Here is a 19,721-nt window from a genome sequence, read left to right on the forward strand (position 1 = left end):
AAAGAACATACTGCATGTGCCCACCCTGTGTTATTATATATCCATTGCAGAGGACTCAATTTTTCATGTGGCTGGGGAAAAGAATCAATTTTCCAGCTTAATTTCTCAGCAAGAGTATAAAGACTGATGAAACAGCTTAAGTAAAAATGCAGTGTGAAGTGCTGTATGGCAGCCTGAGTTGAACCAAGCAAGCACTTTCCCATTGCAGGCACTGCTGATTACTGGCATTAGCCCTCTATAACTAGTGGGAAATCAGCCTTTTATTGTTTAATACCAACAAATATGTAAGAATAAGGAAGTTTCTACATCTGAAATACCCTTAATGCTACTGGCTTGGTTTGATTTTTACAGCATGGGAATTGGAGAGCTAAAGCAGTGAGAAGAGTGGAAACTCATTGTAGGAAGTGGTAATTAGCTCTGCCTTTCAATGGCCTCAGGGTTTTAGATTAGGTTTACTGTAGGTTTTACACTACATTTACCAAATATGTGAGCCAAGCTTCCATCACTGGTTTAGTATTTACCCAGGCAGGTTTCCCTTCAGATGTTTGTTACTCTCCTAAATCAAAGCTTCAGAGCTAATGAAGGAATGGCTGCATCAGACTTCAACATCCAAAGGTTACATGGATTCTATTGCTCTGCTTTCAAAGGCTCTGCATCTACAGCCAGCAAAGCTTTTAATAGAGCATGAGGCAAACAAAGCCCTTCTAAACTGAGAGCTGAGTTCCAGGGAGATGGAATGCTTTGTCTCAGGAATTATCCTACAGAGGAAATATGCTCCCTCTAACTCAGACTCAGTAGAAGGTGTCTCAGTGCACCAAGAATTTGGCTGAGGGACCAAAGTTCTCCAACTCAGTTTTGGCATCAGCTGTGCTGTTGCTTTGACAGAGACTCTTCAATACACATTGGCACAAAGTTCTGTTGAACAATCTGGCTGTTAAAGGGTACTGGTGCTGTGTTGCTGACACCAGTATAATTGTTCTGCAAAGAAGTTTTGCTTCAAAAGACTGAAACCATTTCTGCCTCTCACAGGAGGGAGCTCAGGCCTGGACAGAATACCATGGGTAAAGTTAGACAAGAAGTATAAAACTGAACTGGCAATTGATATAAATACTGATGAATATAGTGATAAATAACTGATGCAGCTGATATAAATGGTGATTTCACTTGGAGTGTTTAGTGAAAGCTGCACGTACCTGTCCCCAGTTTGTTCATACAGAAAACAAGACAGGAAAGTATTTCTAACACACTATTAGCCTTTGACATTAACACCAGGTACAAATGCTTCAATAAAAACACTGACCAAGCCACACAGTTAAGCAGAGAAACATAAAAAGAAATGGTGATTCTTTTTCCTTATTTTATTGGGTAAATGATTTAAAAGGTAATAACAATAGTGTTAAAACTACTACAATATCTTTCCACAGCCATATCTCACAGACCCACAGATAACCTTCTAGCATTTTTTTTTCTTTTTCCTCATTTTTCTCTTTTTAAGCCGTACTTATATTAAAATGCCCATTTCAACAGTTTCTTCACACTAATAGCAATTAAATGTGGAAGGAAGAAGGATCTAGTTATAAAGGAAGGGGGTTCAGGTAATCTGTGATATTACTGTAATCAATTGAGTTGCTAAGGAAGGAAGGAAAGACTGAGGCCTTACAAGCTACTCCAGGTAGCTCTAAGCCCACTGTGTGTCACCATGGCATTGAAGATAACTCAAGATGCTGGTGAACAATTTAAAGTAAGTTTTTTTTTTTTTTTGTAACATATAAAACACTAAAATAACTTAGAAACTAGATCCAAATATCTTGAAAAGAATCAACTTTGATATACAAAAACAGTCATAAGTTGTTACAAAAGTTTCAAACAAAAGTTTGTTTTCTCAGTGCGTTTATGTACCAGCGCAATTACTGAGTCCAGAGCAAAGAAAGAGGTTTTTCTTTTTTATTTTTTTTCTTTAACAGTAATAAAAAATGAGGAAAACATATCTTTGTATATAAAGAATCATTGCTGGTCTTAAGAATAAATGTAACCAGAAACCCTTAAATCTGAGAGGCACACTTTGGGTTTCTCTTTTTTTTTTTTTAACTTTTTTTTTTTTTTTTAACATAAAATGAAAGTCACCAGTTTATTTAAATGGAGGAGATACTCAGACTCCCCAAATAAACTTAATTCAATTAACATCACTAGCAAAAATCAGTTAGAAACTGTACAAAAATAAAAAAGTTAACACATTTAATCCTGCAGGGATTTTGTAAGGACTGGAAGGCAGGCTTTAGGAGCAGCATTTGGGCATGGCTGGAGGCTTCTTTGGTTCGATCTAACACACATAAGAGATGTAACCTACTCCAGACAACAGTTTTAAAACCCGCACAGTTGAGACAAGTAGAGGTCCATATACAAACTCCAGGTGTGCCAGGGCTGTGCCCCCCTTGGTTCCAGAGCGGGGCTGAGGTCAGGACCGGAGCGTCCCCCCCTGCCGGAGCAGCAGCCGCTGGGATGGCAGCGGGAAGGACACTTGAAGCATCACCGAGTAACAGCTTCGTGTCAAGTCTATGGTTTGGTTGTCTAACTCAGTTTACAGAACAGAGTTTTTAGGAACATTAGGCAAGAGAATGAAAAAAACCCAAAAAACTCAACAATCTCTTCAATGGAATAAGGCAAACTGAGTAGTGCTCATAAAAAAAAAAATAAATCAGCATTTCAACTTAACAAACAGTGAAATAAGCTACTTGGCTGTACCTTAATGTCTATAAAGTACCCCAAATGAAAAACAAATCTGTAGCTAACCCCAACAATAGAGATAAAGCTACTAAGAGTAACTAGGAGGGAATGACATTTGTGAGAGCAATTGCTGATTAGCTTTAAGCAAACAGACCTGTGCTGTGCCAGTGCATGTCACAGTGAGCTGCACGTTTGGTACAAAGAATCCCACAATTACAGAGAAACAATCTGCAGCAGTTCAGCACAGTGTGCTGAGGAGGTAGGTGCCCTAGAAACACTGTAGGTTGATTATTCCAATCTTAAAAAAAAAATCATACAATCTGATTGACCACAGACTCTGTAACAGTTTTTAAATTAGTGATACAAAACTCTGGTCCAGAAGGGTCTGGCATGAGCTCGGTTCAAAAGCACACCTTTACAGTTTGTATAACACCCTTGAACTATATTTTTAAGCAACAGCTACTAAGAGATAGACAAAAATGCATTGTGCATTATGCTGTATACAAAAAGGAGACAAAACTATCCTTTTCTCCCCCAAGCCATGGTGGGAAGTATTGCTGACCTTGTCCTTAAAATCCTGCAGGATTGTTTATTCATCAGTATATCATTATTACACTGGTAAGAAATTCTGTATAACATCTGCATATATCGAAGATTTCTTAAAAAATCTGATATGATTTTAGATCCGCATGACCAGTCACGTGACCTTCTTGAGGTTGATTAGCACCTTTCAATACATATATATTTTTATATATAATAGATCTTTTTAAAAAACTTCTAACAATGAGCTCATGCAGAAGCACGAGCGAGCTGTAACGAGATGACAGATAAAGATGGGGTTGGATGACTTTTTTTCGCAGCAGAATGATTCAGTTTGTGCTCAGGTTCCCTATAAGGGCAAGAAAAAAAACCAACACAACTCTATCAGGTAGCCACTTGTTCACATTTCCACTTGAAGATTAATTCATCTAAAAGTGTTCCCCAAGTAGAAACAAGACAACAATATCACCCAAAATAGCCTCTGTATAAACATTTACTCATTTTTGCAGCTTCTGGCTGGCATCTCTTGGCTCCTGAAATTTCAGGCCCTCTGCTTAAAAATTAAGGCATCGCAACTGAAAATGGTAATATTTGGACATAAATGCTGTGGATGAAGGAATACCAAAGACCTTCTATAAGAACCTCCATAGAAATTAAGTGGCAGACCTAACTAACCTCACATAAGGGATGAGCATAATTATCCAACTTTGAAACCCTATTGAAACACTTTTACAGTAATCCAATTTTTTAAAAACTGAATTTTATCTATTTGATTTTTATATATCTATGTATTTACAAACATTCATTATTCAAAGTAACTGGAATTTCTGCTTACTGTGGTTTACTCACTCAGATTAGGAAGGTCTTTTCTGTAACAGGCAGCCTGTGCTGCAACAGGCAGCAGTGGGAGTTCTGCAGGCACAGGAGGAAGCAGTGAGCTCCTGCCATCGACTGGCCTTGCAAACAGACCACACATACCTTTTACTAAATCCTATTTTTACAGCAGGAAAAAGTTCCAATCGATTTTCTTTCTTCTACCGTGTGGAGGGGGATCAGAATTATTACACAGTACTTACAGCTCTCAAGCACTACTCCTGCAATAGATGAAAACATGTAACATTATGGCATACTTGTCCTGGCTCTCTCACAAGAGTCTTTTTTCTTTTATTAAACAAAAGTTAACTTGATCCAATTATTCAAGACTTGATAAAATTCAGTAAGTTCAAAAGCAGATGAAGAACAAAACAGGGATTTCTCTTTTCCAAAATAAGTTTGCTAATAATAATAAAAAAAAGCAAATCTCACTTTAAAGAGAAAAAAGTGTCCAAAACCCTGATGCCAGAGCAGCCTCAACAGGGTTTGCTAAAATGTCTGGAGTATATGTTTTCTATGAATTTTATATATAAGTATATAGTTATGTTATAGTCAAAGGCACTAAAATCTAAATCCATTTCCTTCCTAATATGACATCTGCTACTCACCAATCTGTTTTTAGGACACAAATGTCACTCCTAATTTGAGTCATCAGAAAGGCATCGTCTCATTACGAATGCATTCTCGTGACTACTCCTGACAGGCCTGGGCTGCCTGTGATTCCCAGCACAGGATGGGACACAAAAGGGTCCTGGATTGGATTGTGCCCAAATCATTTAGGCCACTTGATTCTGAAAATGCTGCCATGTTAACATCACCTCTCACTGTACATGAGTCGCTTCTCTTCATCCCAAAAAAGCATTTTGCATGTCAGCCTTGGTGCTCCGGCTGTTTGTGCTGGATCTGGAGATCCTGTACAGAGCTACATGGAATCTTTACTGTGAAGGTGAGATATTGTACACACAACATCATTAAGAATGTTATGAAAATGCAATTAATTGTCTACTTCAATACCTGAATCTGATATGTTTCATTCCCTATCACACCCATTAATGCAAAAGCCATGAATGCCTTCTTGCTAAGCAAAGCATCCCTAACTGCAATCCTTAAACTCTTCCTTCCATCCACAGTTACAGAAAGCCTTGATTGATATAATTCAATGTTAATGAAGTAGAAATTTAAATTTTCATAAAAAACCCAAGGGTATATGCTGCAAAAAAATCTGCAGTGAATCAATAAGAAAAAGGTATGGGATCTTTGTAGTAATGCAGTTTTCCCTCCCGTTGCCATGATGAGCTGAACCAACCAAGGAGCCTCAGCATGGCAACGGAAACTATCATCATAAAATGGTACAGTAATAGAGATAGCTAGACCAAGAAGGGGCAGGGTCTCCTGGGAAGAGGTCTGCAGAGAGGTCCAGTGACTGGTCATGCGGCTCAGTGTCAGGAATAATGGTTGTATGGTGGAAGGGGGTGCCCAATACCATTCTGGAAGTGATGATGCTGACGATGGGCCAGGTACTCTGTGTAGCTCATCGTCATCTTCTCACTGCGGTACCTGGCAAAGAGCAGAGAGGCCAGTTCAGGAACTGTACCAGGAAGCTGCACTGCGAGCACCAGAAATGCTGCACTGCTGCTTTGTTTAGTGGTACGAGCTCTGTACTTCTGATGCTGGGAGTAAGGCTGACTTCAGCTGCACAAGGGAACTGCCACAATAGTCAGGGTCATTTCCTGAATCATGTGACAAATCACAATGTAACTGCTTATGAAAAAATACTTTAAGCAAACAGAATTGTTAAAAATGGTTGGCTACTATGCTGGTTGAGGTAGAGGGAATAGAGAATGTCCTGTAGCTTCAGCCAAGCCTCTACAAAAATATAGTAGGAAAAACCATAAACAAGCACTATAGATTTTTGGGCTGTTTTTAAACAATCAGTATCGACTGTCTGCCAAATTCTGCTTTTAAAATTATCCCAGCTACATTAAATATAGTTACATTCTTTTTAGACTAGAATCACAGAATATCTCCAGTTGGAAGGGACTCATCATGAACATCGAGTCCAAGTCCCTGCTCCTCACGCAACTACCTAAAACTAAACCATATGGTGAAAAGCATTGTTCAGACACCCCTGGCCTCCAACAGGCTGGATGCCATGACCCTGGGCAGCTTGTTCCAGTGCCTGACTACCTTCTCAGTAAAGAATATTTTCCTAATGTCCAGCCTGAACTTCCCCTGAGGCAGCTTCATTCCTTCCCTCACATTCTATGGTCACCTGAAAGAGGAGATAAGCAGCTCTGTTCCACTGCCCCCCAAGGAACCTGTAGACCCCAGTGAGGTCTTTCTCAGCCCTCTCCAAACTGAACAAAACATGTGACCTCAGCTACTCCCCCTGAGTCTTGCCCTTGAGGCCTTTGACCATTTCTGGTCACTTTTCTCTCATCACACTCTAAGAGTTTGAGATCCCCACAGAGAGGCACTAAACTAATTTTACCAGGCACTGAAGTGAGACCAGCAGGCCTGTAATAACAAGGATCTCCCTTCTTCCAAATGGAACATTTGCCCGCTTCCACTTGACTGGGACCTCTCCTGACTCTCAAGTCAGTTGAAAAATGATGAAGAATGGTCCCACAAGAACACTGCCCAACTCCTGGTAACTAAAAGCAGAATTCCAGGTCCTGACAACAAATACTCTGAATACATCTGCATCAGTATTGTCTGACAGTGAGGAACACAAGGCACCAGTGGCTGCTGGGCCTGGCAGAGAAAGCAGCAGCTCTTCTGGAACCTGTGGGGTGGTATATGGCACCAGTGAATGGAACTGCACCCATGGGACACAAGGAGGGGCTCTGCAGGTGACAGCGAGAGACATCAGGGGCAGCTGCACAGCCCCTGCACAGCTCTGCATCCCCAGCTGCTGAGCTCTGCATTCCAGACCCCTCTGACTGCTCTGCCTCTGTGCCCCTCTTTAGCTCTCTTTCAAACCATGGCCAGAACTGCTGGGTGTGAACCTGAAGGGAATGACAGACTCAGGATCAGCCTAAAGCTTTCTTCACACACAGGATGTTTACTTTAATGCAGAAGACTGGAAAAAGAAGTTAAAGGCCCTTATTCACTCCTCCAGTAGATATTTTCATGTATGACAATAAATTATTAAAATGAGGTTCTAAAACGGGTTGTCTAATGCTGGAAAACAATTAGGATTTTAGTAATGCTGTCTCTAATCTGTCAGCAGTATCTGAGATTTTAAGCAAGTAAAACAGACAGTCAAAAAACCCAGTTTTCTGAACGTTGAAAAAAATTATGGTTTGCTCATTTCACTTATCAGGCAATTGATTGTGGTAGCAGTTTCACTGTTGTGAACTTAATTACACTAAATATAAGGCTTTTTGTGGGCTTTTTTGGGAGGAGTGGGGTTGAACTTGAGGGGTTTTTTGTTTGGTTTTGTGCTCCATGCCATTGCTCCAAGCAAAATCCTGCAGCAGGAAGAAAACGTGTGCTCTATAGAATTTTTGTTTAATGGAAAAATATGCTCCTTATTTGCTGAGGTGCACAGAAATGATCTATTGCATTATTACTCTTGCCCTCAGCAATCTCCAGATACACTTTTTGAAAACAAGATAACAAGGTGTACAGCTGGAATGAATTAAAGGGAGACTGGGGCTCTGCACTTGGAAATTTAGCTGGCTTCTGTAAATCCTTCCTCCCTAATTTAACCTTCAGAATAAAATGTTTCCCTTACTTAGAGCTACTCCACAGTAGTTAGGTTCCTATAAGAATCCAGAATTCCAAACACTCATTGAGACCCAAAGTCTTTATCTCCTTGAAGAAGACAAATGGTCAAAATTTCCCTATAACCTAAGATTTTAAAAAATCCTGTTTCTCCATGCATGACTAAACAACTGGAGTTCGGCAGTCATTTTACACTGCAGGCTTATACAAATAAATAGCTTTAAACCATTCCTACAGACATTCATACAGACTCCTCTACCCTCCACAACCTAAGGACAAGATTATGGGCAGAGTATTTGCTGCTAATTCTGAAATACCTTGGTTGCCACACACTAAGGGGCCCTCAAGAACACGTTTTATTAAATTAGAAAAACCAAACTAGTATGAAACTAGTTTGAAATAAAATATTAAATTCTTGTCCCCACTCCTGGGAATACCCTGACACAGTTTCACTAGAACACTGGCTGTGGAAGCAGTGCACTGCTTGCATGTCTCACACCTCAGGCTTAGGGAAACCTGCACTCCACAGGGCATAACCCTGAGGTTTGTCTAAGGATCCAGGGCTCTGAGGGGCCTTCATGGCAATGCAGCAGCAGCCCCACCATGCACCATCTGCCCAAATAAATCTAACAAAAGCAAGTAATCCCTGTTAACCACAGCCCTGAACACCCACTAGAGCCAGAAATCCTCTGTGAGAAGGCAGAGCTAAACCAGCTGTGAACGTGCAGAGTTTTCAGCCCAGATGTGCAGGAGCTGCCATCCCATGGTACTGAACAGGCACCTCTGACTCCTGCTTAGGGCCACTCATCCTGTGCAGAGCCTCTCCTCAGTCTGCACTGCTCTTGGGGAACAGAGCAACCATGAATGACACATCCAGGAGAGTTCACCATCACCTTCTGCAGGAGCACTTACCAGGAAGGAGCATTACAAGAACAGGGCTGTGTGTGGTGTCCCAGTGCATACCTGGTTAGCTTTATTGTTTTCCTGAATTCATTAGTAATTGGAGCTTTGTAGCCTCCTTTCCTCAACAAGGAATCTATGGTTTGAATGTGGTCCCATCCTGTGGAATTTTACAGTAGCACAAATTAGTGAGAAATGAAGCAATAGGAACAGATGTTGCAAAAGCACAGTACAGTGTGTGGGGCTGTTGAGGGTGCAAGGGCTCTGCTGGCATTTGGGATAAATCAAAACATTCTTCCCCATTTCAGAACAGCTGAAGGAAATACCACATTTAGGATTTCTTTACACACACATCTCACTCTACAAACAACATATATTTCTCATCTCATAGCTGAAATATATTAAAAGTGAACCCACTTTGCCCAAGTGTCCTAAAACGGGTGTGTGAAACAAAACTAAACTTTTCCAAAACATTCTGGTATGATCATGTATCACAGCCACTTTTGACATTATAAATGGTTATAATAACATGGAAAACTAAATTTATGTATAACATTTAAAATAATAATTAGTTGAACATGTGCAGAGAACTTGAAATCAGACTTCTTCATAATCATCACCTCACTTTACAGAGATATGGCTGATTTTAGAACAACTATATATTATAGGTGTCTAGATAATGAAAGAAGGAATGGATTTAAAATACAGATTCATTACTGTTCTCTGTAAAATCTTCATGCTATCCAAACCTCCTGCTTATTTGAAAAACTCTCATATTTTAAATAGCTGTTAGACATATTATTTCCTAAAGATGTAATAATTAGTCACCTTGTTACATAAAAAAACCTGGAGAAACCACAATAGATTTGGGCACCTACAAAATACAAATGAGTAGTTCTGGAGATTTTAAAGAATCAGATTGAAATTCACGGTCTACTAAAACTATTCATAAATTTAGACACATTTTCTCCACAATTCCTGAATTTTAAAAAAGCTTGGAACACCCCTAGACTTTTATGAAACTATCTGGAAACAGAATTATCAATTAAAAAGAATTCTCAGTAAAGACACCAGCTGAACTCTTTGTAGACAAACTTATATATAAAAAGATTTAAAAAAAGCAGCAGTAATGCAAACTATAAACGACTGAGACACACTCTCAACCTTGGAAATAAAAAACCATAGTGAGTGCTCAGAGTCAGCAAAAGACTGTTCAACAAAATCTACTCAAGTTTTTTAAATTTACAAACATAAGTCTGTGCCTCTATTAAAAGGGACTTTTAAAAACATTCTTTTCTACTTCCATATTGAAAATAATTTCTTTCTATCCAACAAAAACCCTGTGAAGTCAGTGTTTGTAACATGAATTGAGTACTAGCAGAAAGTACCTAACTGAAAAACAACTTGATCATCAGGATTCAGGAATAAATCATGGTGAAGATAATTGCCCAGCCATCCCAATGCCAAGCAGAGCTTCTGCATCTCCCTCATATCCCAGCCTAGCAGCCACACAGAAACTGGCAGCTTTTAACAGCTGTTAGCCTGGCTGACTGCACTGTACCATTCCTCCACATTAGATTTTCCTATAGCTCCATGCATTTATGATTGGCTCAAAAACCAGCTACAGTTTACTGAAGCCCACTAGGAGACTGACACAGGCATGTAATTGGCATTTTATATAAGAGTCTTCTTCCAATGAAACACTGCTCCATCATCTGACATCAGTGCAAGGTCAAATACTGCATTTTAGATTTACAGGTATGTTAAACTCTTCACCAGATCATAGGAAATAAAGTGCAACAATGACCTTGCTCCTTGGCAACCTCGGGTAAGTAGGTGGCCGTGCGCTTTGATCCTTTCTCGTTGATGAACTCTATTCTAATGCCATGCACACCCACCTGCAAGAGATTGGCACCCATTAGTACATCAGCAGGGAAAAGGGACAACATGGGAACTGACATGGTGAAATCCAGAACAGTGCTTAACAGCATTTCACAGAGTTTCAAGGAGGTGGCACTGCAGTGGGTGCATGTTTTGGAGAGGTGTTCACTTACTGCCATGAAAGCTCAGCAGCAGCACAGGTACACAGGATGTTCCTCTGCTCCTCACCACAGAGCTTCATTCCTGGGCTGGAGGAAATCCAGCTGAGGAGCTAAAGTTGTTCTGTCTCCTCTGACACTGTCACCATTGTTGTTGCTGATAAAATCACCTGGTCACCAGCTATAATCTGCAGGCAAAACAGCTGCCAAATCTAATGAGGCTTCAATTAAGAGCATTAATTTTGTTCAAAGCAGCAACTGAACAATCAAAGATTTGTCACACTATGGACTCGAGCCTGGAGCCTTCAAAATTTCACCTCATGTATGAGGAGAAAATGGAAATATTACAAAGTACCCAGCCTCAAACTCCTGTTTCTGTGCTACTAAGAACTGTAAGGTGACAAAATGACAGCACAGAAACCAAGATTACTCATACCAATGAGCTGGATGCAGATAAAAATCAAAATGCTGAAAATATTGGGAGAAAATAACCAAGAGGCTGGGCACATTTCCAGGGGCATTGTTTAAGGCCCCTGCTTTCAGGTTACAGTAATTCTGTGGAGAGTACCTGCACTGGGATCAGGCCATAAAAGATATTCCATTGCCAGAAGGTTTTCAGCTGCTTTTGAATTCTGTGCACAAACACAAAGCATTATTAGATGGACATTTTTATGCCCACATAACCAAGATGTTAATTCCATTTGAATCCCAACACTGCATGTGAAAATGAGTCAATGTTTTAAAAGGATATCACATTGTTTGGTGTGGCACATCCTTGAGGACACAAATTTAATCAAAAAATGCTGTAAAATTTTCTCCAGTAACAATTTACTTACTTTACCATAACTGCAGGACAGTAAAAAACCAAGTAAGGAATATTTACAAAGCTCTACCACTTCTTCAATTAACATATTTGCTTATATTAAGACTTTAATTTTTAAACTTTTCACTCTTTATATATGATATAAGCAGGGGAAATGGGAGGAAGAGTCCCTTGTAGCTGGCCATGGCCATAACCATTCTTCCCTATGAATCTAACATTATTCATAAATAGGAAAAATGTAACTTTGTGACTAACAAATTTAATTCACTGCAACTTTTAACATATTATTTCATTACCAAACATTCCTAAACCCCAACTTTCATTACATTGATATATATAATCACCAGAGAGATTAAATCTGTATACTCAGAAGTTACAATTATAAGCCCAAAGGCCTGAAAGTAAAATGAAATTGTTAGAAGCTGAAAACAGCCTACAGAGTTTATGCCCAAACCAGTAAGTTTCTGCAGCTGGTGGTTTTGTAACTGTGTATATTCAGTACTAAGATTAAATATTTCCAGGGTTTGCACACCTTTAAATCCTGCAGACTATGAGATTCTAAATGCTACACAAGTGTTTTGCATAATAACCAGGAGCACTGGTGATGCATTGCAGTATGATGCAACATTCAAATTGCATCAATGCTCTGGATGTTTCCCATTAACCATTTTAATGGACTTTCAGGCCTGTGTCTGTAGAAAAAGGGATGTACAGCAGGGGAGAATTTCATAGCATCCTGTGGAGCACAAATTCCAACTGTGTAGCTGGGCAGGACAAACAGCTTTTCATTTGAGTTAAATAAATGGAAGCCACACACAAGCAAAGCAAAAATGATCCACACTAAGACTGGCATGGGCACAGTGTGGGATTTATTCTCCTCAAGAGACTGGTGTTCAACTGATGCAAACTTTTGTGAGATTTCCCAAAATAGCCCTCTCCAAGGGCTGGGTCTGTGGATGGCATTAACTGCCCTGCTACCAGGACCAGCAAACACCTTCCTACACAGCCTCAGGTCTGCTTCAGACTAAAAATACTGATGCACTACAGGCAGCATTCTGTAGAACAACAGCATCTGTCTGTGAAGTTTAGAAAAACAAGCCAAGCTTGTGCAGACAGAGCTGGAGTTCTGCCTCACCTATTACCATTCATTGGGGAAACAAATGCCTCCAGGTACCTCTGGAGCTGAAAAGGGACCACACAATTGCTGCTTCAGCCTCCCACGTGGATAGGAACCTATTTAAATTGTTGCTATTGGGAGAGGAAAGCAAGATAAGGAGAGAGACAGGCACAAAACAATCCCTGACAATAGAAATATTTCTATGGAGTTTTAGGGCATGAAATACTGTGTTCTATCTAAGCAGTACTTGTAGATATAAACTTTCTGATCAGTTGTGTAAGTGGCCAGAGGCCATCTAAAATTAGGTTCTGTGACAATATCAACTAAATTAATAGACCTTTCATTACATCTAAGGATTGCATTAGGCTACATTATTTTACTTCTGAAATTACCTTCACAAAACTTAAGATTTTGTTGTGTATTTAAACACATTCATATTCATTTATACACAATATTCTTGATTCCCATACACCTTGGGATGAGAGAAAACATGTACATGTCACATTTATTGTTTTGCCAAGTGCCTATGGCACTAGCCAGATTACTGCCCACAATACCTCTCTCTTTATATATCTAAGAAAAAACGGTTCCAAAGCCCCCTCTGACAGCAAAGCTGAAGCACCTCTCCTGATGGACTGTTCTGCCCCAAGGCTCCAAAAACAGCCATTCAAAACAAATTCATTAATTTGTTCCTTTTGGACTGACTCTCCAACCACACTGAGAGGAAGAAACAACATTATTCTCATTAGACTGTCCATGGGGAATATGGATAAGCACCTCAACATCAGGCCTTGTTGACATTTCAGTTTCTGTGGAAACTGTTGAGTAAATTATCCAAATAATGGTTCTGCTTGGTTATATCTACTGCACTGAAATCTGTAAGCTATTTGCATGCAATCACCAGTAATTTGTTTAAGATTAATTAATTGTAAAACAGTTGTTCAGAAATACATTAAAGCAGGTAACAAAGAGCCTGTTACAGAGCATCCACATGGAATGCTCCAGAGCTGGAGCAGTGCAACACCCCCTTGGTGACAGGGACAAGCAGCTGCCTGTTCCTTTTGCCACTCACTTTCTGTGTTCTGCAGCCCAGACCTGCTGCACAGCCCATGCCCATGTGCCAGTGGCACTGTGACACCCTGCTCTGGGTTAGGGACAGCCCTTCTTTTGTCATCTCAGTCCCTGCAGCAACCTAGAAAAAAGGTTTTTTCCTTTTTTTTTTCCAGCAAAAAAGCTGGCCTAGAACTTGCACAGTATTCCTTGTGATACCACAGAACAGTGACTTTCCCCTTTATTTACCTGACTAATACTATGGAAATAGCTGTACACAAATGTTTTGGAAATGGAAACCTTCAGATTAAGTGACCATTACTACTTTTTTGAAGCTGATCCCACTTGGCATTAGCTCAATTCCACAGCTTTTTAGCCCCACATTTGCAGCAAATATGCTGGCTTCTTTCTGACCATCTTTAGTAGCATCTAAATACTACATTCTGATTTAATAACAGAGGAAAAAGACTCCTCAGGAGGTTTGTTCTCTACTTCATGTCAAGCATAATCATTCATTCACATACATGGAATCACTGAATATTGTCCAAAGAGAGTAACACTGAGATCCAGACTTTCTTCTCAGTTCTAAGAACAGAAGCTGAGAGCCACTGGTGTCACTGCACTTACAGGCAGGAAAGAACTTCCACAGCTCCTGAATATACCCACTTTGTCAACAAGGAAAAGCTGCCTTTCAGGCAACATTATTGGCTACAACTATTTAAGCTAATATTTAAACCAGTGCACACAGGTTAAAGGCCTTTTGTATCAAGACAGCACATACAATTCTGCAGATTTTACTTTACTGAAGAACAGCAACTTTGGGGCAAAGAGCTCTCTCAAGGTATTTTAAGGAAGAGCTATTGCTCAAGTTTAGCAAAAAAGTTCTTTGTTATAATTACATACAATTGCAATGCTTTAGGATCTCCTAATAAAAAATGAGGAGAGGATCAGAGTCAGCAGGTCTGAATTAGTTTATGTAGGGAAGGAATGACTGCTGTCAAAAGCATGTGTTTAAAAAGGAATGGTCTTTATGACTTGTCTTGTAACTAGTCCTTTGCTGTCTGATCTTTAATAAAAGAGCAGTAGTATCACCAAAACTCCCAGACCTTTGAGTTTTTGCTGCTGTCCATTTCTCTGAGGTGGAAAGGCTGTGCAACTGTGCAGGTCCATCCCAGCAGCAACTGGGCCACAGCAGTCTCTCATGGGCTCTGTCAAGCACTGCTGGAGATGCAGCTCCTACACTGCCAGTGCTCCTTTCAAAGCCCTGCCTCTGCTCACCACTGCAACTCAGACAAAGTCACAGGTATGTAAGAATGCTAAGCTGTATTTCAGGAAGCATCCTTGTGAACATGGCACTGAAGTGATCCCTTAAAGGTCACTTTCCTCTAATTACTTTTATAAAAGATGAAAATGCAGTCATTTGAGCAGTCATGGGGGAACTAACAGCAGTGAATTCACACAGATCCTCTGTTTACTTCATGGAAGTTTCTACCACTAAAGGGTTTCACATTGCTTTCTGCAGCTGAAATATTCATTTATTTTGTTTGGGAAGGTAATTTTTTAATGGGAGAAAACATCCATCACTCTGCTTCAGCACAGAGAAGACACTCCTGAGCTGTCTCCAGACAGCTTCACTCCTGACTTCAGATGACATCGTCTCTAAGTCTCAGAGCACTGACCTGTCTGAATTGGAAATTTGGAAACATTGTGACCTGTGTCAGCAAACTGCTGACCTGGCTCCCACAAGATCATCAGTAGCACACCTACAAAAGCAGGGACTCCTAACTAGGCTGATGTTTTCAGAATGATCCCAGCATGACAGGAGATGAAAGATGCAGACTCTCTCTTTACATCGTACTCTAGACCATCCTAAAATGTCCTTTTTCCATTATATTGCATAACTGCAGCTCCCTTAAAAGACACATGGATGACATAAGCTATCCCACTGCCAGGCACACACAGTGATGAATCACTCTTTTAAGGACTAACAAAAATTTTATAATGACACACTTATATATCACCCCCCTCCTCTGGGTCCTTTTGTATGGAAACCAAGTTTCTGACCATTTCTTACAACTGTAGGAATTTATGAAGGGTTTTAACAACTCATCACTTGAAAACCTTAAATGAAATAGGAGAGAGCAACTAAGCAACATAAGGCCTTTTATATTTTTGACCCCTGCATTCTTCCCTTGTAAGTCAGGGGTTTCCAATAAGAACAGCTGTAAGAATCCATAAAATCAATCAGAATTCATAAATGCTAGAGTTCAGCATTATGCTTATTTACACTGTTGTTAAAGTCCCACAAGTTCTGCAGAAAAATATAGAAAGTGCATAGAAAGTAAAAGCCTCCTTTTTTCATATTAGTTATGAATCAGCAGTTGCCCAAGGAACAAAGCTAAAACCAGTCTTTCCAAGGGAAAGTGGATTTTTAAACTCAGGCTTTGCTTTCAGCTTTTCCATAAGGAAAAGCTACTGAATGTACATTTTTTATCTCTAAATACAACAGAAAGTCTCTTTTTCTCCTAAAAAGTTCTAAATATTTAGTCAGGCTAAGTTATTATTAAAGGCAATTATTGTAGTTTTTGTGGTGTCTCTGGCATTATAATGTCTGCTATTCTATGACAATTTCAAAATTTTTCATATGTCCACTCAAAAACAGATTCAAAGAGGAATGAGGAATGCAACATGATGACCGAGATGAGCAGTTCATCTTTAGTCAAGTACCTTGTTTTCTGCAAGCATCTAATGCTAAATAATTTGGGGAAAGAACATTACAGACTAACACTTCCATCAGCTTACACTGTCATACACACGTCAGCATGTGCTTTTCAATCTCTTTGATGCTGCTGTTCCAAGAGGATGCATGCAGGTTTCCTAGAACCTGGCAATTAGAACAGATTCAGCTCCATGCGTAAGCAGCGTGAGAGCAGGGATTTATGTGGCCTCACTGTACAAAGGCTTTGGGAGGGCTGTGCAGGACACTCACTCTGAAAGTGAATCAAGTTTGGGGGAAGATGAATGTCTCTACAAGGTAAATGAAGCAGCTTGTTCTGGGACTGAGATTATGTGCATTTTGTTTCTGGAAGTACACATCAGACTGTTAACTTCCATACTGGAACAGCCCTTTCCAGAGTCAATGGGCTGATCTACCAGGGAGATGCTGCAAATGAGACCTCAGGACAGCCTTTGCTCAGACAATACCTTCCTTGATGGAGTCTTAGACATCAAGACATCTATGCAGACCACTCAGTGTCTTTGTGTGGCTTATTTGCATGGCTCAGACTCTTGAGGTGATGACATTTTATCAAAGAGTGTCTTTTGAATCCATGTACATAACCATGTGTACAGAGTGCAAAACAGCGACAGCTTCACTAATACATGCAGATCATTTGAACAGTGTTACTTCAGCTACTGATGTTCATTTTCATGAAAGATTCTGACATTCTTACCTCCCAATCCATGTAGTCACACACATCTTCAAAGTTAGTGAGTAGAGACACTGAGCAGAAAAGCCGTGGCAGCTCATCCCTCGTCATTGGGGGGAAACGACTATCTTTAAGGGCACTGTTGAAGACAAAACAGAATTTCAAAGGATTTTTTTTTTTTTAAATTTCAAGGATCTAATCTGAAGACTATAAAGGAGAAAAAAAATCCTGATGAAATGATGACCAGTTTGATTACCCAGTCACCAGTGTAACATACACTCTGATCAACATTTCCAGCTTTTTCCTTCGACATTTGTTTTGGTTCTTGGCTGGCCAATCAGATGATGTTCTGAGGGTCATTCCTTCCTGAACTGGTTTTGCTACTGTGACAATCTTATTATTACAGCAGCAGAAAGCTCTTGAAAAAAAGTTACAAAAGCAATAGCTCCTCCACTTGCAACTTGTAAACCCCTTTCAAAAAGGATTAAACTTCTCAACACAAAGCGAAGGGGGAAGTTCTATAGACTGCAGTGACCAAACACTTAAAACAGTAATCAAATTGTAGAATTTAATTATTCAGTAAAAAAAAAAAAATCCAAACCAGTAGAATATTCTCTAAAAAAGACTAATATTTATGCTCATTAGCAAAGGTGAATATAAAAAGGTGAAAACATCCAAGGGCTCTACAGACCTGTAAACCTACAGGACTTGAGGTGGTTCTGCAAAGCAGATGTCATGATTAGTAACAGAGAAGCTTGCAAAGAGCTAATCCATGGATGACATACCATTCTACAGACAGACACACCTACTGGGGTAAAACCCACACTGAGGGAGCTACCTGTGCACAGGCCAGCAGGCCTGCAAACACACAGCAAGCAACACGTGAGTAACAACACTTGTAAAAACCTACTTGCATAAGTTTGGTTAAGAACCAGTTAAATTGGCAAAGGGAAGGTTAATATGAGGATGGCATCTCAATCTTTTATTCTCTTAAGCTTTGAAATATGATGTGAATACAAACATGCCCATCTCCAACAAAAACAGTGATCTGCTAACTGAGCTTTTGGAGGAGTAAAGAGAATTTAAGAGACTTACTGAAATACTACCAAGCTCTTCACCTGTCTCATTGTTTCATCTAACAATTAGATTGTTCTTAATCGTTTTACTTGGCCCAGAGCCAGTGGCTGCCCCTTAGCTGATATAATCACAGCCATGGCCAAGGTGTTAGAATAATGGCTGCAGGCCTTGCACCAGAATCCACCATTTTTTATAAAGAGCAATAGAACTTCATAACAGCAGACCACATAAGGACACGTGAGAAAAAAAACCACAACATGTAAAGTTTAACTAAAGGAAATCATCATATGAATAACCAGAAATAGTTTCCCATCAAGAACTAATACCATAACCTGAAGAGTTAAAATAGAACCTTCGTTTTTCTGGGATGGGGGGGGAAGGCAAATTTTTTTGTTGCAGCTATTACAAAACACAACATAGTATTGAAATTCAGACTCCAAAGTCCTTTTCTACACAGACCTGTGAAGAACTGGGGACACTAAAGAGATTTAATGCATAAGGCCTATGATATTTAACTAATGACTTCCTCTGAAGATGTATCAAAAGCAGGTAATGCTGATGGGATTTTCCAGGCTAGCTTTGAAACTGCTGGAACCAGGCAGAGTTACCATCCTCTGCTCTCTGGTGTTCAGAGCAACATCAGAGAGAACTCCTATAGCCACAGCATATCAACAATATCCCAAAATACCAATAACCTAACCCAGCTTTCAAATCCCCCCACACATGGTGGTGAAAATAAATAAACACACATATGTGAAGGGAGGACACTCAGAACACAGGGACAGCTCAAACCAAAAGTCTATCTAGCTTTAAGTCTATCTATAGTAGTAGGTCCTTATCAACAGCAGTTAGCAAAATGAGAGAGTACAAGAACATGGTCACAGCAAATATCCAGGGGTACCTTCCTAGAATACTCTCCAGGAATCCAGTTATTTATAGCTTAGGTATTTTGAGTCAGAGATAGGATCACTGTACTTTAAAGCTCTTCTGAATTTTATTTTCTAAGTTCATGTATACACACTTAAAATATTTTACCCTCCCTTTTTAATAAAAAAATTATTGGAACCCCTAATCCTCTTCAAATACATTGCTACTACAGGTGTGCTTATTTGCAGATGGTTCATTTCCCTGAGGTCTCCTGCATCTCTGTCACATAACCAATCTATGTGAACACTCTACTGAGAAGCACCCAGACAGACTTTTACTTTTGCCATTCCTGTTTGGGCAAGAAAGAAAAACCAGTTTCTACAGGCAGCAGTTTAGCCCTTACCATCCAATTCACACACTCTACAAACATCTATGGGTGGAAATTCAGACCTGGGCCTCCCCTGCCATGTGCATCTTGGTAACCAACTCCCAGCAAGCAGAAAACAAGACAAGGCAATGCTTGCTTTCCTCAAAAGCTTGTCATTGGTCTGAAC

The 19,721-nt window shown here is 39.8% G+C and overlaps 1 protein-coding gene across 4 annotated transcripts in view; it reads right to left on the reverse strand.

Moving 5' to 3' along the window:
* Positions 1-1,337: 1,337 nt before the first annotated feature.
* Positions 1,338-19,721, reverse strand: part of AMMECR1 (AMMECR nuclear protein 1) — a 95,625-nt gene continuing 77,241 nt past the window's right edge. For 2 of the 4 annotated variants that reach the window (XM_071442470.1, XM_071442472.1), the window contains exons 4-8: positions 17,248-17,362; positions 10,574-10,664; positions 8,830-8,926; positions 5,621-5,694; positions 1,338-5,075 (exon numbers count right to left, since the gene is read on the reverse strand). In XM_071442470.1, the coding sequence (XP_071298571.1) occupies positions 5,008-5,075; positions 5,621-5,694; positions 8,830-8,926; positions 10,574-10,664; positions 17,248-17,362 (445 nt within the window). In that variant the 3' untranslated portion in view covers positions 1,338-5,007. Of the gene's footprint in view, positions 5,695-8,829; positions 8,927-10,573; positions 10,665-10,820; positions 11,009-17,247; positions 17,363-19,721 lie in introns of those variants that run through there. The other 2 variants (XM_071442471.1, XR_011681575.1) reach the window with 2 other exon arrangements.

This window comes from Agelaius tricolor, unplaced genomic scaffold (assembly GCF_023055355.1).
Source record: "Agelaius tricolor isolate 1412-34295 unplaced genomic scaffold, bAgeTri1.0.p SCAF_17, whole genome shotgun sequence".
Classification (NCBI taxonomy): domain Eukaryota; kingdom Metazoa; phylum Chordata; class Aves; order Passeriformes; family Icteridae; genus Agelaius; species Agelaius tricolor.